The sequence below is a fragment of the Dermacentor variabilis genome, chromosome 2 (genome assembly GCF_050947875.1).
Source record: "Dermacentor variabilis isolate Ectoservices chromosome 2, ASM5094787v1, whole genome shotgun sequence".
Taxonomy (NCBI): Eukaryota; Metazoa; Arthropoda; class Arachnida; order Ixodida; family Ixodidae; genus Dermacentor; species Dermacentor variabilis.
Genome location: NC_134569.1, coordinates 220,509,822 through 220,533,343, shown reverse-complemented (window position 1 = coordinate 220,533,343; position 23,522 = coordinate 220,509,822). Strand labels below are relative to the sequence as shown.

Genomic DNA, 23,522 nt, shown 5'->3' with positions numbered 1-23,522 from the left:
CGCCTAAATGTAAGTACACGGGTGTTTTCGCATTTCGCCTCCATCGATATGCGGCCGCCGTGGCCGGGATTCGATCCCACGGCATCGTGCTCACCAGCCTAACACCATAGCCACTGAGCAACCAGGGCGGGTCATGTAGGGTGTTTACAACAGATCAAAAATCAATTCAGCAATAGGCATGGCTTTATTCACGGAGAACGCATATCTGTCTGTTATAAACGGCTTAAACAACAGTACGGCTCGCACCAATTATCTAGGGCCCATTTTTTTATTCGCAACTGCGTTTTTTGTGCGCGTGCATTAAGATCTTACGTTTTGATCCCTCGGCCAAGAGCCGTGATTTCCTACTTTTGAAATGTTCGTTTGCATAAATCGACGAACGTTCACAATGATATATAGAAAATACTCCGGCGCCGGCAATTATCTTGGTAGTCTTCATTACCCAATATAAAATTTTTGGCTAGGCAAGCAGAATATCTAAGATTGATTTTTACTATTTATCACAACAGCAGAATAAGTAATACTAATTGTACCATAACTGTAATCTTGCATTCCTTAGGCCTCTAGTTCTTTGGATCCTAGTAGAACACGCACATAGAAGATAGAACGCGCGAACATGTAGACATTTATTACAGCATCCGAATCAAAACAGAAGAAAAGCGTTTTTCTTCATGCTAACTGGTGTATTAACGTAGAGAAAATAAGTCCCCGAAGGTACCAGAGAACACGAAGAGCTTACATATAGATTACGACATTACTTTTTGAGACAGTCCAAAGCCTTTTGAAAAATAGCGTCATTCTAGCAGAAATACGTAGCTCAAGGCTTCATTTATGTCTTGTACTCATAAAGTGAATATGATGTACATAGAAAGCAACAAATAGTGTCAACGACAGTCACAGGATGAATAAGTTTTGTAAACACTTTTGATTTCAATCCCCATTCTGACTACAATTCTACACCATGCCCAAATGGCCACACACATTACTTTCAAGGAAAAGCTATCTTCTGCTGCACAACTTGAATCTGCAAGAGGTTCGGATGTTTAAAGTAATTGCGTTGATAACTTACCTGAGAAAATAATGATTAAAAATTGCGATAATAAATTTCTGTAAGAAGGAGCTACAACGTCCTTGCCATTGCTGCTGTATTTGAGCAATTCCTATGGCAACGCGCATTATGAATAAGCATACAATAACCTTAAACAAATGACACAAAGATGACGGTAAAAACTGACCCATAAGAATAAACAAAACAAGCACAATAGTTCTCAATCCCCCCACGGAAAATGTATCAAGACAATCGTTCTTGCAGAGGAAATGAAGAGAGCCGAATTAAAGAAGGGACAAGGTGCTCTCCTGAAACCGCAGATGCCTCTTCACCATATGTTGCACTTGTAACGTGGATTCATTGGCGCACCGAGCGGGCACTTGAAGACGAACGAGAAGTCGACCAGGTTGCGCAGAGGAACGTTGCACCGATCCCTGGCAGCCTGCGAGGGAACACTTCATCACTTATGCGTTCACGCAGCAGGAGCTGTAGGTTAGTCGGCCTGCTGATGCTATTTTTTACTGCGAGGACGACCGAGATAGTACATACCGTGGTCGCTTAGTGGCTATGGTGCTGCGTTGCTGAGCACGGAGTCGCGGGATCGAATCCCGCCTACGGCGGCGGCATTTTATTGGGGTGGGGAGAATTCGAAAATACCCGTGTAATTAGATCTAGGTACACGCTCAAGAACCCCAGGTGGTCCGAACTATTCCGGAGATGCCTACTACGTCGTGCCTCAGAAGCAGATCGTTGTTTCAGGACGTCAAACCCCGTCAATATTTTTTTAACTTAACCGACATAGTAGGAGCGGAGTAGTATAGAAATCTGTACCGGAGGATGACGAAATGTGACACTATGCGAGCTATTACAATATAGAGCTGCGTTGCCATTCATGAGGGCAGCAAAACACTGGCAAAACCGGCAGCATACGTTCTCAGATGTTGTCGTCAATGAGTGAAAAAAAAAATAATTTACAACTCACCGATAAGAGACACACTGACAGCTTCACTTTTTAATATGAAACGCCAAAGATAGTCTGCTTATGAATTGGACGTTTCGCCTTTTCGCCGTTTTATTGCGAAAGCGTTATGTGCCCCATTACGCGAATGTCTGGCGTCGGCGGCGTCGCCACCGAGCAATCTTACCAAAAATGACCAACGGCGGAAAGTAAAAAAAAAGTACACACCGAAAACGCTATGACTAATGTCAAATCTATCGATGAATTTTCTCTACACAAGTTGAATCAGTAGCCTTGAATATAATATTTCGTAAATTTCGGTGTGGGTGAAGACGAGCCCGCTTCCCCAACGCCACGAAGGCTCCACGCTACTGGCTGATTGAAGATGTGCCTAATGCGTGCGTCATAGCGCAAGTCAGGTCGCGTTGAGACTCTTGGCGCGTTTTGACTCGGCCTTACCGTGGCACACGTAGGACGTAAGCGATGGCTTGTGTGGTCTAGGCACGCGTGGAAAAAAAAAACATTTCTCTAAAGGGACTCGAATGCTTTCGCATCCCTTGTAACATTTTATGTAACCGAAGATTTGACCGGCATAATCGGCTTCAACAAGAGATACGAGTCTCAAATAAACGAACATAAGCGGTGCACATATGCAGGACACCCTACGCTTGCCGATCCTCATCATTAGCCTCAGTGCTGCAGCATTTAAATATGATTTGTTACACTGAGGCAGCCTTTGGTGAACACGTTGACTTCAAGGGTTGGCTCATTTATTTTTTGAATTGGAAAAGGTGCAACATCCTTTGACGGATACGCACGCATAGAAAAAAAAGCTCACATTTTTTCATAAACGAGTGAATAACTCTAATCCTCCGATTGGAAAGACACATACAAGAAAGTGCGAAATTGTTTTCTAACGCTCGATACAGTTCATCCCCTGAAATCAGTACGGTGGATGCCTCGCATTGGTATCCTCTGGACGGTTGTGTTCTGGTACTCTATACCATCGTAGTAAAAGGCGGTGTGCCTAATGGTTGGAAATCGCTGGCGGATTTAATAACAATGTTGCCGTAGAAGCTGAAAAAAAAAACGTCCCATAACACGCATCTCTTCCGTATTATTTTTAGACGAAGACGTCTTTCTCGATGACTTTAGTCGTGTGTGTTCGCGTATTTGTGCACAATCTCTGGGGAATTTCTTACACGTAAAACCAAGTGTCATCATAATTTCCTTACTGCTTTTCTTTTACTGAAGAGGATATGAGCCTCACGGTTTCACGAATATTAAGATGACACTAAAGTAAAATACTTGATTCGTTTAGAATGACATGGCTTTAGCGCACAATTTCCATCTTCTTCGGGGAAAGGGTGAAGTCATCACCAGAATAGCTTGGTTTTCACCACCACAATAGTTTCTCTTCGATTCTAATATATCTACGACTACATAAACTCTTTCTTTCCCAAGATCGAATACACTTTGTCCCTTTGGGACACTAATCACGACAGCCTTGCACTACCATTCTGATGACTAAAAACCTCTCCGCGCGCTGCATGATTTTTATTTGCTACCGCCCAAGGCATTGCCATTCTTTTGAAAAAGAAATAACGTTAAACCTGTTAGATGGTTTCTATCCACGTCGCATCGATCTCACGTGCCCCTTTCCTAGTCTCCGTTACAGCGACGTCAATTTCCAACCAACCTAGGCCCATAGGTGTCCGAGCGCAAAGGTAACCATTTCATTGTTTATAGCACAGACTGCGTCTTACTCGCTCGAGCTTACGGCCGCAACTTCTCCACATTAGCTCTCAACGGGGGCACCAGCTGACGCGCGAGACTGAACGCGAAGGAAGTCGCGGCATGCAGTATTTAGTCGCAAGCACCGGCCAGAAAACCGGGGGCAGGAGAGTTGGTCCAGCTGATTGCAGAAGAAGTGGAGGTCGTGTTCGGCGGATTGCTTGCATATTTCCTAGAGACGAGTGCACGTGACCACAGCAGTAATGGGAAAAGCAGCCACACTTCGAAAAAATAGCGTCGGCCTTGCCACCATCATCGTTTGAGCGAGCTTTACCATTTTCTTGGCCGTCCTGCCAAGGCTCGTATACTGGCATGCAGTCAGCGCTGCACCAGACATGCTTGAATCTGTCTAAAGTTCACATTGTGGGCGGTAGGGGCCATATCTGCTGTTCACACAGGTCATCTTCTCCTACGCAATACTTAAGTCATAGAACTGAGGTCGCCGCTCTCAACTGCTAATTCATATTTATCAATGGTTCTTCAACAAGGAGCGAGAAATTGCACCTAATACTTAATTACAAGAACCAGAGCCCAATTTTTTTAATGGGAAAGAAAATATGAAATTGTGGTTAAGGAAAACGCATCTGAGAACGCGTGTTGCACATAACCAAACAGACTGGCACACGCCGTTGCAGGAATATGCACGGGCGTCATGCGCACGATCAGCGCGTAGCCCCATCTAAAGTGATCTATGCATGCATAGGAGCCGATATTACCAAATAACTGTGCAGCAAGCTTGAGTCGCTGCCCAACGAGTCCCTGAGAGTCATTACAAGACTACCGACGCAGGCAGAAGCAGAGCTTCTCGAACGCTACGCCAAGCTATTGGCCATGTAGAGGAGCGTATCGAGTCTAGCGGAGCCAATAAAGCGATTCGCGTACTACCTCACAAACTAGACCGACACACCGTTCTTGCTATGCTGAACGTCACCCGCAACTACATTATACTCTCTCTCTCTCGGTCATCATCATTATCATCAGCCTGGTTACACCCACTGCAGGAAAAAGGCCTCTCCCATACTTCTCCAACTCTCCCGGTCATGTAATAATTGTGGCCACGTCGTCCCTGCAAACTTCTTAATCTCATCCGCCCACCTAACTTTCTGCCGCCCCTGCTACGCTTCCATTCCCTTGGAATCCTGTCCGTAACCCTTAATGACCATCGGTTATCTTCCCTCCTCATTACTTGTCCTGCCCATGCCAATTTCTTTTTCTTGCTTTCAACTAAGATGTCATTAACTCGCGTTTGTTCCCTCACCCAATCTGCTCTTTTCTTATCCCTTAATGTTACACCTATCATTCTTCTTTCCACAGCGCGTTGCGTCGTCCTCAATTTAGGTAGAACCCTTTTCATAAGCCTCCAGGTTTCTGCCCTGTACGTGAGTACTGGTAAGACACAGCTATTCTACACTCTTCTCTCTATGTGTATATATATATATATATATATATATATATATATATATATATATATATATATATATATATATATATATATATATATATATATATATATATATTTCGCGTGCGATGCTCTACAAATTGAAATACCGCGGCGCTGTTATTATTACTATGTACCATTATTAAAAAATTGGTAGAGCATCGCATGCGAAATGCGAAGGTTGTGGGTTCGGTTCCCACCTGCGGCTAGTTGTTTCTTCATCCACTTTATTTTCCATTAATTTATCGTTTCTTCATTGCATTTATCAAGAACAAAGTAATTTCCCTGATGTTGTCCTTGGTGTAGGTGTTTGTTGGCTTCTCATGATATGACTAATAAAAATCGGGCCCCTCGGTTAAGCCCCTTTCTCCTCGTTTATATATATATATATATATATATATATATATATATATATATATATATATATATATATATATATATATATTGCAAGTAATGGTGGTCTGCTCCGCATCATACTCAGTTGTGTGTTGCTCATCTAAGAGGCAGGACATGTGCCGACTGAGTTCCCGAGCAACACCTTGCAATGTGTTGAATGCGGTTAAAATCATGAATACGGGACCTCAAAGGCCTGCAACATAATGCTGACGTATGTCTCCTGCATATACAGCTAAATCGTCAATGAATTTTTATTCGAATGTCTTCCTCCATTCAGGATCTCGAACTATAAAACAAGTTACAGTGTCTCCCTATGGGCACATCCATTCTACGATCATAATCTTTACAGTGTTCCCCATCTGCTTCGTTAACTGTAGAGGTGAAACTAATTCCATGATGTATTACATTGCTCTAGAGGACACAGACACTAAAATTGGTCTCCGTGCTGTCCGCTCCATAGTTCAAAATGCGTACATATATAAGAAAGTAATGATACTTCATAGCATGCATTTCATTATGCATCATAGACCGTCCAATCAAGAAAAAGTATAAGGGATTCCTGGACACGAAGGCTGCATCGGCAACGACTCATGGTGGCAGTTCAGCTTGCTCCAATAACTGTCCATCTTCTTTCTAGGCATATTGCACCCATATGGCAGCACCTTGAGTATTTCAAGCTCGAGCTAAGAGAACAAAAGGCTAAAAGTAGAGAAATAGGCACACACCCGTAAACGAGCCTCTTCCCCCTCCCCTTTTCTTTTTTCCAAACGGCCTCAGAAGAGGAGTGCTGATTTGCAAGCGAGCCGGAGCCGCACTCACCTAAGACATGGCAATCGAACGGGCGTTTATAAAACTAAGAAAGAGCCGACCAATACGGATGACGCTCCGTCACAGAGTCGTCTGCTCGAGATGAGGAGGTGGCACAGAAGACATCGGACACATTTTCTGGCTTTGCGCAGCCGCATACCCGATCAAGTGAAAGCCCAAAGGCACATATTTGGGCCACATGAAAATTTGGACCTGAAATTTTGACCACATAGCGTTCTTCAACGTGCAGCTAAATCTAAGTACACGGGTGTTCTCATTTCGCCCCATAGAAATGCGGCCGCCGTGGCCGGAATTTAATCCCGCGACCTCGTGCTTAGAAGACCATCATATCCGCTAAATAACCATGGCAGGTGCTGAAAAAAAGTGGAGGAGCGCCGACGGACAGCATACACTGTGGTGCAGAAAGAGTTGAAGGGGTGCAAGGACGGAATAGTCAGCCCATTAACGCCCCTCACTGACTGCCGTAAGTATCTCGCTGAAGTGCTTGTTTCGATGCGCGGTATAGCAAATAGCAAAGTACCGGTGTCCAGTTAATAAGATTGCGATAGAACAGGGCTGCGTTTTCTTGGTTGTACAGTACAGTACGGAACGGTCACGGCTACAGCCAGAAGACGGTGTTCACCGTATTTGTAGCAGATGGCGCTGCCTATCCGTCGCAGTGGAACCGACATATCTTTATAGAACGGACCGCACATGAAACCCAGTTCGCGTTCTTATATTGGACGGAACTTGCAAGTAATGCATAAAAGTGTGCCAAGCAGCTAAACTTCATGCAAAATAATTCCTTTATACGAAATTTAAATGGAAATCAGCACGCCGCTCTGCAGAAGAATCATATTGGACTCGTTATTTACACATCTGTGGAGAATAAGTTTGTTGTCAGACCTAATATGTGGTAATTCGTATGATGGAGGAAGCTTCGTGAAAGGGATATAATTCCCGTCCACATAAGGCGCTGCCGAAAGCTACCATAAAAAAAATAAAATCCATCAGGTCTCGCACTGTTCAGCTAATTTTGTACTTTATTTTTTTCATTATATGTAGTAGGTATGCCACTAGAGCATGTTCAGACGGGAACATAACTGCAGGCGACCAAAATTAGGAAATCGCTGTGGCGCTTTAGCGGTTATGGCACTGCGCTGCCGGGCGGCGCAAGGTTGCGGGATCGAATCCCGGATTTCTGTGAGGGAGAAATCCAAGAACGCCCATCTACCGTGCAGTTGGTGTGTCTTAAAGGATCCAGGGAGGTAAAAATTATACCGGAGCACCCTACTACAGCGGGCCTCTCAACCAGATCGCGGTCTTAGAACACAAAACACCAATATCTTTTTTTACTTACGATTGGTTTCGAACAACTGCTCACAATAGTTCATTGCCTGTAATCAAGTTACAGCGAATCTTCTAACGAATTTCTCCTTCGCGTTTCCTCTTCTCCTCCAACTCTTATCATTTCGCTCTCGCGTGGGACGGCATTGCCAAAATTCAAGTTTTGCGTCCGGGACATTTTTGATAATTTTACCTGGATAAGCTGGCTTTCTCTCAACATAAGTAGGTCGACTACAAATGAAGAACACTGTCGTCCGGCACTATCGAACATTACCTTTGTCTTCTGCCTATTCCTAAACCTGCACCTTGCAAGTTCACGTTCATTATAATTGTTGCCGCTTAGCTGCGACTTGGTAAAGCGTGCAATCTAATCTGCTAAGCAGATTGCTAATGCATCCTTGCATCTACTGCCACACACTGGATTCATATTTATTGTTTACGGGTGACGAAATCTACACTCTCCGCGTAAGTTCCTCCAATCCCGGCGCAATTAATTAGGCTGGCGACTTCCATTGTAGTAGTGGATAAGAGCGCTTCTTGCAGTCGCTATTTGATGGTCTAATCGTACCGAAGCCCCACAAAAATGAATTGCACAAAGGAACAGTTCCTTTAATTGTGCATTTTCTTGACTTATTCTGCTTGCCTTGCGCCATCCTGTATTGACTGCCCATAGACTTTGATGTTGCGGAGCTGCCGGTATAATGTATCGCAGTTGAGGTACTAGGAATATTTAGCCAATAGATACTTTTAGTGTGTACGCTGTTCCGGTAAACGGGGTTGGTATGGGCGGATTACCGGATGGCCGTGGCGTAAAGGTGAGCGGTGCAGCCGCCTGGTGGCGTAGAGCTTAACCACACAAACACAGAGCTAAAATTGCCGTAACCTACCGTATTCTACTTTGCTGCTGCTGCAAATTTTCGCAGCGGCGTAAATGTGAATACCATTACCTGCTGTCGAAAATTTACACCAGCAGCAAAGCAGAGTATAGTAATTGGCTCTGTGTTTGTGTGGCTGAGCTTTGCACCACCAGCTGGCGCCACGAATCTTGCCGCTCACGTTTACGCCCCCGCTAATCCTCCAAACTGTCCGCGCTTGTCGTAATACCGGACGCACTAAAATTCTCTATTATCAGAGTTTACCGCTAGGCCTGTCCATAGCGGGATATAGTTGGTGCCCTTGTTTTATTTTGGGAGCCCCACGTAATCGAGTTTTGCTTAGAGAGAAGCTACTTTTCTAGTAAAGAGAAAACATAAATTGCTCTGGATATCTACTTTATATTTTATCACGCTTTATTGAATCTAACTTAACCAATTTCGTTACAGAAGATGAAATAGTGAGGCCGTCTTGGCTTTTGTGGATCACTTGACCCTCATTTGGAGTGCAGGCGAAAGAATATTGGGTCGTTTTCCGACGGGCTATTTCCCCTAGGAATTCCTGTTGAAGTCGCGATTATACAAAGCTATTTCTGCATCTGTCCATAAGGCCATCAATAAAGAAATCATGTGGCTCTTATTATTGGCATTTCCGTAAATAAAGCGCCTTATTTAACATTCGTCAGTGCAATGTTTGCTTGACAACCGTGGTACATGAATATGTGTATGGAAAAAAGGTAATGCCGCACCTGGTCCTTGGGATCATTGACGCAGTGGGCGTGACAGAATGCGATGAAAAACGTTTGCTGCGGGTCGAATTCCCGCAGACTGTTCAGCTGCCGCCCCTTCGTTTGCGAGGGCCGGAACGCTCGGTACAGCGAGCGTATAGGCGCCGTGTCGCCGAACTGGCGTCTCCGCATATGCGCCAACCAGCTCCTGCCGTACGTCGAGTTCAGGCAGCTGTGCACGTGCGCGTACGCCTTCCGAGACTGATCGGACCACTTGTCCAGTGCCCCTTCCGGCCCGTATGGGTCGAAGATCTGCGGTTTGCAGTGATAACCATGATGAGATTACCTTTAATTAGCAAAGTGAAAACAAAAAAAAACGGACGACACCTAAGCACTTCTCATGACTTCTCAATGTGAAACCGTTACTGTCCAACGCCGCTGAGCGGTCTTTCGAGTTCTGCGCTGCGAGTAATGTTTGCGTTAATGCTCCTTCCGCCCGCCGTGTATTGGGGGAGTTGACGATAGTAAGATTTCGTTGCCTGTCTCTTCGCTCGTTAAGCTGCGTTCCTCGGCTCCCTACTTCGCCTGCGGTGCACTGACATGGACGGCCACGCTTCGCTACTGCCCGGGTTGCGGCCGTCGACGATGCGTCACACCCCATCGCGGCACGAGCGCTACGGTACGAGGGCTCGTACGAGAGCTCCGTAGCGGTACGAACGGTACATAGCAGCACGAGCGCACTTCGCGAGCTCGTGGCGCTGGCGTCGCAGCCAATGGGAAGTTAGCGATCGTTCGTTCGCTGTTACAGACACCGCTGGCTTCTTCGTTCGATGGGCTATTTGATGCTTTTCCATCCTCAACAACAACAAAAACACCGGCGGACAACTGTGGATTCAAGGAATCGGGACATGAACAGCTGCAGTATCCACGTATAGTAATGTATTTTTCACTAGAACTTCTGGCGATCCATCAACGACTATGTTGTCATGCATGAACCTTGACAATTCATAGCAATTATGCACCTACAAATTAGCATTAGGTGACTGGGTTTGAATGCGGACAGTGCTTGCTGCGCATAGCTAAGATTTGTGATGACACGCTAAGGGATCAAAACAAAAAAGTGCACTACATGAGGAACAGTTTGTAAGCCCTACACTGACACTCACCTAATACAAAGTCAAATGAAATATTTTTTCGACTCTTCTGGAAGAAATATTTGTTTTACGGCTCGTTAACAGAGGTTTGAAAATTACGGTGTGCGATCGTTGCTAAACTATAGGAATCAGTGATTGCTTCTCCAAAATGAATTCAGTAATGATTCAAATAGTACAAATGAAAAGCCTGCTCTGTCTGAATTTAGAGCGAAACTCTCGATGACGATCTTCCGGAAAATTCGTGGCGGCGAACAGAAAACGTCTTGCGGAAGCCAACGTTCTCGCCAATGCTCTGTAGCTCTCAATGTACTGTAGCTATCTCGGAAAAAATGATGCTGAAATTTGCCGCTAAGGCGAATCTATTATTATGCGGTTTAATTTGCTTTTCGCAATTATCTGACAGCGAAGTAGTAAATGTTACAAAATTGCAGTCTGCTGCCAAATACATTGCCATCTACAGAGGGAGTATTGTCACAGAAAACGGCTGTAACTCTTCTTTTATCCAGACTATCCCGAAACAAATTCTCTCAATTAGCCGCTAAGACTACTCTAACACTACGCTGAGTTTGATTTACTTTTCCTAATTACGTAGCTCAAAGTGAAGTTGTAAATATTTCGGAATTCTCGCCTGCCGTCAATACATTGGCTTCTGCGGGAGGGAAACTGACAGCCGCATGTTTGTCTGCTAGAATAATACTCTAGCGCTTCCATGGTTTATTCAGGTAATTAACTAGGAAGTATGCTCAATCGCTAATTGCAAACAAGCGTGTTTTCTTTCGTGCACGCCTTTGGAGTGCGCCCCCGTTCAGCAGTAATAATAATATTTGGGGTTTTACGTGCCAAAACCACTTTCTGATTATGAGGCACGCCGTAGTGGAGGACTCCGGAAATTTTGACCACCTGGGGTTCTTCAACGTGCACCTAAATCTAAGCACACGGGTGTTTTCGCATTTCGCCCCCATCGAAATGCGGCCGCCGTGGCCGGGATTCGATCCCGCGACCTCGTGCTCAGCAGCCCAACACCATAGCCACTGAGCAACCACGGCGGGTCCGTTCAGCAGTAAAACACGTTGTGGGGCTAGTTGGTGCATAGCTTTCAATAGATGAAGCGCAAAAGTGACGGCACACAGGAAGATTCTCCGGTCTTATTGTCTTGTCCTGTCTGTATTTCTTCCTGTGTGCAGTCACTTTTGGCGCTTCATCTATAGAAACCCCCGTTCAGCGCATATCGTCCCTAGCGTCGAGGGTTGGTTCAACGGCCACCTGCGTATAAACGGCGCTCCGTCGCAGTGGCGTCGACAACACCTGCGTCTTTAGGGCGTCGTCATAAATGTCGTTCGGCAGTAGCCCTGTGTAAGTATGACGAAGTGTGTGAAGTAGTGCGCGCCTGATATTTTTTATGTATTCGCTTAAATGACATATACATAACTGCATGTATAATTACACAGCAAGAAAACTCTATACGAACAAAATTTATAATACCACCATACCAGCTTCGCTGGTCCCCCCCCCCCTCCACAGGGTGGAACAGCTCCTGAATTTTTCGGGATGTCTCAATGTATCTGCGGCTTGGTTAGATACTGTCGTTAAACTTTCAGTCAGATCATCCAAGCTCCACTGTGTGAAGCTCGTGGCCGAGCTAGTTTTGCGTATGGTTTTGTAGAGCTGTAGCTACACTTAATGTTACATATATAATAATAATAATAATATAATATAATAATAATAAAATGTATGATAATTACTACATCGACTTACAATAATCTACTTTCTTGCACCTGTATCCGCAGTTTAACAAATATTTCCTGGCTGAAGAAATTACTTCCTTTCATAATACTGCGGGCTGCAGTATTGTATAGTGCTTAAAGAGGTACTCAAACGTGATGAACTGAGTCGAAGCCCATCTGTTAGAAAGGACAAGCGACCAATAAACCTTTTATAAGAGCGCCGATCCAGTGCGCTTTGTAAACGACATCGATTCTTTTTTCAAGGTGTGTTTCAGTACTGGCATAAATACTGACATATCAGGGTACGTTCAGTCCCTCCACGGGATGAGAATCGACGCTATTGGAATGGGAGATGTGAGAGCCAATGCTATTCTTACTCAGGTCAGATGCGGAATCGTGGCCAAGATAATGTAACGACGCCGTTCTAATGCGGTGCCTTTTCGCGCTTGAGTATTTGTACGAGTGGCCTCCACCCGCGTTATCACCAAGACCGGTAGGCCCGCAATGGTTGATTAGCAAAAAAAAAAAATTGAAGGAAGCGAAAGGAATCGTTACATTGTTTCAGCGAGCACGGGAAGAACGAAGAGGGGCTTCGCGGGATAAAATTTACGGCAGAACAAGCAGGCGCAACACGTGACAATAGCCGCGTTGGGCGCACGTTCTTGCGAAAACACAAGGGGTGCGACAGCGTCGTGCGCCTGCAGCATGACGCACGTTCTTGCGCAGGCGATAAATGTATCGAAAAGTTGCAATGAACGTCCGAATTTAAGCGATCGTATCGGGTGAAAATGTGCACACGGCGTTTGGAAAACCACTCGAACAAGTGCCTGTCTAGCAATACCTGCCAGAAAAGAAGCACCGTCATGTGAGTCTACGGAGCTCAAGGCCGCATGTTGGGCTCACTAGGCAGCCCAGAGATTTATGAAAACCGTAGGGATGCCATCGCGTAGAGCTGGCTAGCGAAGGCTGGTTACGTGGCTTTGAAGTCCCCCCTGATTAATTTGACTCCTCCGCACATTAATATATGACCAAGTGCAATGCCTCACGCAGACTATGAGAGTTCCAAACATTCTAACCAGTACACTTGAGAACACACCGAATATTGGAGGACGTTTAAGTTTCGCCTTTGAGGGCGTAACGCCATAGCATTCAATTGTTCCCGACTGGTTATCACGTATCACGGCAACTACAGCTTATGTAACCGTAATGTTTACCAGGGAACGCTGGCGGCGAAAGCTATGCACGAAGGTGAGCTCCCTGGTAGAAACGCGGCCTCTTGCGTGGGCCGCGATTCGGCGGAGTCGAGCGGCAGGTGTTGCAACAAACCGGATCTGCTGCTGTATGGCCTTCGAGATTTGCGCGCGCCGGTATGTGCACATCTCGGAGGCCATAGCCGCTTTATGAAAGCTAGAAACGCTAGAAAAGGCATTTGTGTTTTGATTTTCCGCGTAACAGAATTATGTTTTCTCGTATATTCAAATTAAAATCGAACGCTATCATGTCTGACTGTTGTGCCCAAGTTCTACTTTATAATTTTTCGGCGTATTTTACCTTGAGAAATTCAATTATTTTATGAACTTGCTTGCGCTACATGGAGGGCCTGCGTGGTTTGGTATGCGTGGTTTGAAATGATCTTTGCCGAGACGACAGCCGACGCTGGACGCAGGATGCCGAAGCCATATACGCTGCGACACGGGGCCCTTAAGGCTGTCGTGTTAACATTAGGCCGTTGATCTAGCGTTGCGACAGTGGCTAGTGCAAACGCAATCTCGACTGACCATCTTTCGTCGAACTTACGAGAGATTGCAGAGGAAACATTGCTTCGGTGTCTGTAAATTTTCCATGGCCGCGTGACTTTATATGCGCATGTGTTAAAGAAAGAAAAGCTCCAACCCTATCCCCGTCGCTACTATCGGTTAACTTAACAGACGCCGATTGCCTTCTGCTGTACGATCCGAACTCGGATACCTGCAGCGGCCCTCAAACGGTGGAATACGTTTGCGCTCCGCTTCCTTTTCTCAACAACCGCCGACACGTTACGCGGTGCCATTAAGATCGAAACTTCTATCCAGTCCCTTCTGACTTGAGTCATTACGTCGAACGGCCGCGTGGGTCTGGACCTGTTCCTGTGTACTGCAGCTGCGGTATTACGGGCCACATCGCACAATTTCGCAACCGCCACCCTTCGTTTCGGTATAAATCACTGGCCACGTCCTTCCCGCTTTTTAACCGACCGCTCTATATATTCATCTTGGGTACTAGGCGCGAAAACACACACGCCACAAGGAAGGAGACGGGACAGAGCGCCACTTACAACTGCTTTTATTCGGAGGCACCCCACACACTTATATACCCGTCTTAGACGCAAGGACCACAATCACATCAAGATTGATATGGAAGCGAACTGGTTAAATATTTCTTTTCAGCCATATATAAAGATATTGACGGGTCGCTGACGCACATGCTTCCTTTCTTTTCGATAAAGAAAGCTTCAATCACTTCCCGAGCTATTTGATCTTTACTTTCTGCCAGAATACGCGCCCCTGCAAAACATGGCTCACAAGAGCGTGACTGGCAGGACTTAATGTAATAATAATAATAATATTTGGGGTTTTACGTGCCAAAACCACTTTCTGATTATGAGGCACGCCGTAGTGGAGGACTCCGGAAATTTTGACCACCTGGGGTTCTTTAACGTGCACCTAAATCTAAGCACACGGGTGTTTTCGCATTTCGCCCCCATCGAAATGCGGCCGCCGTGGCCGGGATTGGATCCCGCGACCTCGTGCACAGCAGCCCACCACCATAGCCACTGAGCAACCACGGCGGGTTAGGACTTAATGTGCTTGGGAATGTTTGGCGCTTCTTTATCTTGCTCTACATTTCTTTCATGTTCCCTAATTCGGTCGTTAACGCAGCGCCCAGTTTGCCCTACGTAGGAGCGGCCGCATGAGAGGGAGATTTCGTACACGACGTTTTCGGTGCACTTCATAAACGGTCGCGCATGCTTGGTGCGCATCCATTTTTATCGTCTCGTAGTTTTTCGATACAAGAACAAAGGCTTCCTAGCTTTTGGGGGGCTGAAAACACAAGCGGCACCCCATGCCTGCTAGCAACCTTCTTTAAATTGTGGGCCATCTTGTGTACATAGGGCACCACCACAGGCCTCACCACCTCATCTCGACGGGGATCTTCCCCAGCTCTCACAGCCGCACTCTTCATTTTTTGTAGCAGGCTTTTAGCGACTGCCATCACAATCAAGTCAGGAAATCCAGCTGAAGACAGCCTGGTCAATTGTGTCTGGAAGCTAAGGTGCACCTTGTGAGTGCACGGTTTTCCGAGGGCGGATTTCAGGCAGAGTGAAGCTATCCCCCGTTTTATTAATTTCGAATGGGCGGAGTCGTATGGCAGAAGCCCTTTCTTTGCACGAGGTGCATATGCCCAACAAACGCGATCCGCACAAAACTCAATATTTATATCTAGAAACTGTAAGTCGTTCTCCTCAGGCACTTCAATGGCGAAATGCAAGCCATTTCCATGTTGTCGGAATATGGATAAAATATCATGCACATTCCCTTCGAAGTTCAAAATTACGTCCTTAGTAAAACATATCGAAAAATCATCCACGCATCTAAAAACTTTAAAAACGTGCCTAGCCGGTAAAACCTGATGTAAAACTTGATCCATTTGTGGCTGAAAAATATTACACAATACTGGCGCCACACAGGATCCTATACAAATGCCGGCTTTCTGCAGAAAAAACTGCTGGTCAAATGTTATAAAAGTCGATTGCAAGTAAAACTCTATAAGGGTTAAAAAATCGTAAATGGAGATTCCCGCATTGTTCTGAAAGGAAATGCGTTCGTTTTTTCTATACACTCTCGGACGGCAGTAAACAGGGCCTTGTGAGGGATAGAGTAGAATAAATCCACCACATCGACGGAAATGTTTTCCTGAAACAGTGCTATCACGTTCCGTAGGAGTGGTGACACGCTGTGTCCTCTTAGCGTTTGCACCTTTTTTGTTTCGTAGAGTGTTTGCCACATAATTTGCGGTTATTGCGAAACTTAAAAACGATGTTATTTTGGGGATTCACCTGTTCCGGCAGTGTGGTGAAACAGTTGAATGCGGAAGTGGGAAGCTTTCGATCCACGGCAGTTTTCTGACTGAGCTCTTTCAGAATTCTTGCAGCAAATACGTCTTTGTTGTCTCCGAGGACAAAGTTATCCCCGCATTTTCTGCAGTATGCGCTCAGCTTATTCTCCCAGCAACGGCTTTGCCTTGTTTGACGCCAGGATTAAGCCGATTAATTTGAGGCGTACGAAAAAGAAGCGTTTGCTTCCTCGTTGCGTCGTGTCGGTAGATGAAGGACGCAGTGCGTATGCATGGTCGACGAAGTCTGCTACTTTTGAGGTTGTCTGCAGTCCTAGTGGGAAACCTCCGCGATGATGTGTGTACGTGTTGTGGCTGCACGCGAGAAAGCCGAGCTCCACTTTGACGACTGTCAACTTATTGAAAAGATCAGCAAGTTGCCTAGCACAAACGGACGTCACACATTTCTGGATATCCTCTCGAAGCACTAGGAAGTGTACGAAAAAATAGGCATAGGCTTAGCTTGGCTAAGCCTAGTGGATTGCGAAAGCAATCTTCTGTTCAGGTTGTAGAGTTCCAGACTGCTCATCTAACGTGTTGATGCAGTCTCGTCGCCATTTAAAGCATCCATAAGGCTTGCTGTCGAACGATCAGGTGTTGCCATAGTCGCGCCAGCATTGAGAGCATGCATGATACTTGTAGATGCACCCAGATCAAGAGATGCTGAACGCATTCGCCTGGCTGCATAATATGCACGCCGTTTAGCTAAACGTTGTTCCCACTCTTCATCCGTTTCTTCCGCACGCCGACGCTTTTTAGCTGCAGCACATCGTTGCAGCTTCACCCTATACACACCATCCGTCATACCGTGGAGGATTCGCTGGGACGATCGCGACGAGCCGAGTTGGGGGGCCGCTTTTCCACAGCTGGCATGACGTCACGTACAGCGAGCGCCCATCGCGGCAGCGGCGCGCAGCTGCAGCATGGAGGATTCGCTGGGGCGAACGCGACGAGCCGAGTTGGGGGGCCGCTTTTCCAGAGCTGGTATGACGCCACACATAGGTCACGCTATAGGTCAATGGTGGATTCTCCGGGAAGACGGCCAAGAGCGGAAACCTCGAGCAGTATTGCTTTCCAAATTAAGCAGCAGAACGTTTTCGATTCGGGCATCTCGAATGCGTCATAGAATCAACACTACGTAAGCGCATAAAATGCGGCAGGAACCTTACAGAGTTTCACAGTGCGAGCAGAAACTTATCGACGAGCAATTGCGGCATATACTGGCAAACGGATTACTTGAAGATTCCGAGAGTCCCTGGATCACTCCGGTCATCCTTCTGAAGAACAACGATGGCACGTGGAGATTCTGCGTTGCTAATCACTGATTAAATTCTGTTATCAAAAATACTGCTATACAATGCCGCAATTTGATGATGCCTAGACTGTATTCATTCAGCTTCCTATTCTGTTTACTTGAGATCCGGCTATTGACCAGTATCTGCGCATGCATTCTTTACACCTGATGACTACGAATTGAACGTGATGCCATTGTGATTATACACTGCGCGCTGGATATTCTAAACATTGATTCGCACTGTTTTGCGAGGTGTGAAATCGGAGATTTATATGGGCTCCTTCATGACGTCGTAATCCATGGACGTATATTTCATGAACATGGCACACGTCTGGATTTGTGCTCAATTGAAAAAAGAACGCTGGTCTAGTCATAAATTCCATAAAGTGTCCTTTTGGCGAGCACGGTACGTTGTTGGAATCTTATCCGTAAGCCTAGCATTAGACCTTATCCACAAAAGACGGTGGCCGTTGACTCATTCGAACGGCGTCAGTCTGTAAAAGAGCTTCGCAGCTTCTCGGGCTCTGCTCATAATTTCGGCGGTTCGTTCGCGGGCTTGCGGATGCTTACGTGCATATTACAGAAACGTATATATATATATATATATATATATATATATATATATATATATATATATATATATATATATATATATATATATATATATATATATATATATATATATATAGCAGCTTTCTAAGGACCATCTTGCGTTAGCCATGACGTGTTCATTGGTCGGAAAGTGTTGAAGACAGGCATCGACGCCGACGTTCCATACGCCTGAGTGAATCTCTGTCGGAGAAGAGGTATCGATGTGCCCAAATATTAGCTGCGTAATTACGAGAAAATTCACCTCTCGAATGGCGGGTACAAACCCTGTAATGTACTGTAACGAGATACGTTTGTGTAATATGCACGTAAGCATCCGCAAGCCCGCGAACGAACCGCCGAAATGCTCAGACCGAACAGGAATGCCTAGCAGTAGTCTTCGCCGTGGTTTCGCCAGTGGTCACCCGTTGACCATCGTCACAAATAACCGTTCTCTGGGCTGGTTGGTCGCCTTCGTGACCCATATGGTGACCTTCCACGATGGGTCGTTCCTCTACTAGACTATACATTTACAGTTTCCTGCAAGAGTGGCTGCCGACACTTGCTGACGTACGTAGATTGCCTTCCTAGAACGCCGGCCACTACGCAAGACGGGTTGTGGAGCTGCCAACTATGACCTCATACCTTCCCTGCCACCTGACTTTACTGGTGGCTTGAGTTTTGCCACGGAGCACCGCAAATACCCAAGTTTGAAAGCTCTTTTAAAGATAACGCAGGAGCCTACAGCTGAAGGCAATTTTTGCGTCCGAAATGGTTTCCTTTAAAAAAGGAACCTTCCCAAAACGGGCACCCAGTTTCTTCTCTTGGTTCTCAAGCCTATATTCAAACATCTATTTGGCGTAATACCATATTTATTGAAATACAGATTAATATTTTTTTTCAAGAAGGTTACGAAGAATGTAGTATTGATCTATATTCGTAATCAAGGAATGTCGACCTACCTTCGCGAAAAAAAACTAGCAAGAGTAATAAACAAATAGGATTCCCACGTCGCGTCCACCATAAAGCCAGTCCGTAGAATACCCAGACTGGCTTTAAAAAGTTATGCTTATCCAATGGCACGACGGCACCGAGGACGTCATAATTGGGGTGCAAAGGACACCTGCGAAGTATCTTACGAGAACCACTTCTCCGGCCCGCGCGACAGAGACGCAGCTTGTGGCAGTGGCGACCCAGATTTAAGCCGAATTTACGGTAAGTAAAGTGTAGCATGCTGAAAGTTTTTCGTTTCTTTAAACAGATATGGCTCGAGCTGTACTCGATATATATATATATATATATATATATATATATATATATATATATATATATATATATATATATATATATATATATATATATATATATATATATATATATATATATAACTTGTTCCACTATATATAGACTTGTTCCACTTGAGTACAGGTGGCACGCACAACAACGCTGCCTCGTTTTGCCTGATAACCACGCAAACACTTCATCACACCAAAGAACGATATTACTGGCTTCGCATACGCAAAGCGACTGATTTATGTGACCAATTGTATTCAGCGCCAGAGGCACGAGCGAGCCACCTGAGCTCCAGTCGGTCACCCACAGCGAGTGAAGCCTTCCATTAACCCTGTTAAAGAAGTTGGCGTAGACATCGTTGAGCAATTCTCACGTCCTTCAGAAGACAACCGATAGATAATCGTGCGCGCTGACTACCTGACCCATTCGTGCGAGATGGCAGCACTCACGCCCACCACCACCCACAAGCTTTCTCACTTTATGCCCTAGACCGTGCTCGCCATTTCATAGCCAATGCTGCAAAAGAACTACTCAGTTTGTATGCCACAAACTTGACGCGCTGAGCAGCTTATCACGCTGAAACCAAAGGTTTGACAAAAACTGATCAACATGCTGTTCATGTACGTCGCTTCGCATCACACAAGCTTCGCCGAGGTATTGCTGTTCTTAACCTATGATTCCAACAACGCGAAACAAAGAACCACTGGCTACAGCTCTATCCGCCTCTCGTGCTCACCGGCGCCGTTATAAGCTGGACAATCGGATTTCTTTTACAATTCATGATGACTGTACTCTATCGCGGAAACTGCGTCGAGCAGAAGAGGCCCGCCGGCTTGTTTGTGTACGCTAGTCTCACGAGACGACTCAAAGCAAGCTATCACATTCAACACAGACACGTTAGTTATTTACCCGGCGACGCATGCTATTGTGGGCTCCAGCACGCAAACATGGTTTGTTGCAAAAGCTGCTAAAAACTATACCGGACCGTTTCTTGTCCTTGATGGTCCCAGTGAGGTGAACTACAGAATAGTGTCACTTCAAGTGGCCGATGCTCATCGAAGACGAAGTGTCCCATGTTGCCCGGTTGAAGCCCTTTGCCAGAAGGCAACCGGAATGACACGCTCGAGGTGCTTTGTCTGAGAGAGCAGAAATGTTAAAGCTCGTCGAACTCGATGAAAATAGAGGAAGCGCTTGGAAAGAAGGAAAATCAGGTAGTTTTTGTGCTGGCCGTGGTATTGTACTTCAATTTTAGCTGCCTCACCAAAATGCCTGCAGAGCTCTCTAAAGCAAGCAGCAATATCATTACACTACATACTATTCTTTCCTACAATAGAAATCTGGTTTTACCTTTACCTGGTACTGGGAATGGGTTTTCCTGTGTTGTTGTTTACCGCAGCTTCTTCAGAATGCAGTACCATGTCGTGAATACACAGTTATACATTTTCCATACCTAGAATATAGAGCACCAAACGATTACAAGACCAAGACAAATGTTACCTGTTCTTGAAGTTTATTACAAATTACAGAAGTTACTGACTAATACTGATTGCTAATGCCCCCTTATGCTCACATTTATGGTACGCTGCATCTGGTTCCGAAAATCTCAGTGTGAAAGAAGGGAAGATCAATTATGGTGTACAAACCGCAGAGAAACTAGGGTGCTCTGCATACCACGAGAAAGATATGTAATGTGTTCTACACACATGCGTATTTGTTTCTTATTTGAAGGAACAAAGTTGCCAAAGCTTCCACGCAGCTGAAGGTATGTATACGCTAATGGTAGGTTGGGCATGTGCCTATGGTGCTCCCACTCGGATTGTGGACTACACTCTAGATTGGAGCATCACTCAGCGTGCCCGAGGTTAACTGCCAGCCGCGCTCATGACCAGTCGCACTCCAGAAGCGAAGTCCGTCAGCTCTTCTTCTGTTGTATAGAAATGTGGCTCATAAACATAGTGTGCACCTGCCGCCTCTCCAAGCGCAGCTGCCTCGTGGCCCATACTTGGCCTTGTCAGGGTAGTGCTCCAACGCTGACGATGATTGCGCATCAGAGCGCTTCCAGCTGGAGCGCGGCGCTCTAAAAAAACGACAGACTCCTTTCGGAGCGCTGGATTTCTATGAAGCGATTATAAAGCAGGCTGTCAGAATACTCTAGAGTGCTTGAAAACTACTGTATGAACGTACCAGAAATGCATGAGCGCGTTAGGAAACTGCACCTGTAGGCATGAATTTTACTTGCCCCTTTTCGCACCTGCATTAAACCTCGGGCGATGAGTGCTCCCAGGCCGGCGTAGTTGATGGCCCTAGGCGCCGAGTGGTGGAAGTACGGCATAAACATGTCGTGCACGGATATGAGCAGCGTGTCCGTGTCGGCGCTGAAGCGTACACCGTGCCAGAGCGGGTTGAGGCAATATACGTCCGCGTAGCCATCGGGGAGAATCAGGTGCGGCCGCATAGCTTCCAGAGTTTTCCTCCACGAGGTGAGGAAGTCCTGCGCGCACATAAAGTTGCATTTCGAAGTCGTGTCAGCTAACACCATTATAGTGATATAGAAAGTGCGTAGCCAAAAAGACGAACGTCAACGATAGCCAGACGCAAAAGAACAGCCCAATCAGTATCACGCGTTGGACGCCCGTGATACATTAAACATTTTTGCTCATTAGTCAGTTATAAAAAATGTTTTGTCATTTCTTATCAAATGTAACATTTTGAAACTTCTATGGCGCATTTGTTGTCTCGCGATATATAAAATATTTAAGTTATGGGGTTTTACATGCCCAAGACAACGATGTCGTTATAAGTCACGCCGAAGTGGAGGACTCCTGAAATTTTGTCTACCTGGGATTCTTTAAAGGGGCCCTGAACCGCTTTTTCTCGAAGTGGAGAAATGCATCTGAAGTGAAGATAGGCTATTTCCGAACCACGTTGCCGCAAAAAGTACTTCAATGCGTTCAGCAGAAGCTGAGTTATCGGCAACCAAAGACGGTCTCAGCTGTACTCCCCTTCCTCCTCCAATGCCTTCCACTGCGAAGGCTACGGCGGAAACGTCACCGTGGCGTGCAGTTCAAATTTCCGATTTGGTGCCTATGCCGCGCTAAACGTAAGCCAAATGCGGCTGTCCTCAGAGAGCCACAGTGCGCATAGCCACTGGACTCGTGGCGGCACCTCATGGCGGCCGCAGTGTAGCCGAGCGCGGCGACCAAAGTGTGCTTTATGAGGAAATAAAGCACGCAGAAAAGAGCGAGGAGCATGGGGTTTCTGAACCGAGAGCGCTGGAGAAAAAGGTGACTTTGCGTTCCGCTTGCGAGCTCCACGGACCGCGTACGACAGCAGAATTTGGCTGAGATGTTCACAACAGCGTGTGCTATCCGCGGACTATGTTATTTCACCAAGCCCGATGGGTGGTTTAGGGCCCCTTTAAGGTGCACCTAAATTTAAGCACACGGGTGTTCTCGCCCCCATCGAAATGCGACCGCCATGGCCGGCATTCCATCCCGCGACCTCTTGCTTACCAGCCTAACAGCATAGCCACTAAGCTACCACAGCGGGTCGCGATATATAAATGGTTGGTTAGACCTCTGCTTTCCTAATTTATTTCAGTTTCTCTGTATTCTGAACGTGCTGCTGTTGTATTTGTTTTATTTTGCTTTTTTATATCTACTCGAAAGGCCAGGCCATGCCCGCACAAGGTTGTTCTTTTCTATGCAATTTTCCTACCAGTGAAATAAACATAAATTAATTACAGAACAGAGACATCACTGATTTTATTGGAGAAATTTTCTAGTTACTGTTTACAACGGCAGGAGATGCGGTTGAAAACGTGCCTTCGAAAATTTGCCTGCCTCCGAGGCTCACAGCTAAAGCTTCCGTTGTTGTGTGTGTGTACGCGCGTCTATATATATATATATATATATATATATATATATATA

At 45.8% G+C, this 23,522-nt stretch overlaps 1 protein-coding gene across 1 annotated transcript; it reads right to left on the bottom strand.

Moving 5' to 3' along the window:
* Nucleotides 1–566: 566 nt before the first annotated feature.
* LOC142570698 (endothelin-converting enzyme 1-like) lies at nt 567–21,931 on the bottom strand. Its single transcript, XM_075679046.1, has 3 exons — nt 21,845–21,931; nt 9,410–9,700; nt 567–1,490 (listed from the first exon to the last, which is right to left on the bottom strand). Exons 1-3 carry the CDS (start codon nt 21,929–21,931, stop codon nt 1,377–1,379), a joined length of 492 nt encoding a protein of 163 aa, XP_075535161.1. The 3' UTR covers nt 567–1,376.
* Between the last annotated feature and the right edge of the window lie 1,591 nt (nt 21,932–23,522).

Coding starts and splice junctions, on each gene's coding strand:
- LOC142570698 (XM_075679046.1), bottom strand. CDS start 21,931: ATGTTTATGCCGTACTTCCACCACTCGGCGCCTAGGGCCATCAACTAC. Junction 9,701..21,844: donor TCGCCCGAGGTTTAATGCAG/GTGCGAAAAGGG, acceptor TGCAAACCGCAG/ATCTTCGACCCATACGGGCC. Junction 1,491..9,409: donor TCAATGATCCCAAGGACCAG/GTGCGGCATTAC, acceptor GTTCCCTCGCAG/GCTGCCAGGGATCGGTGCAA.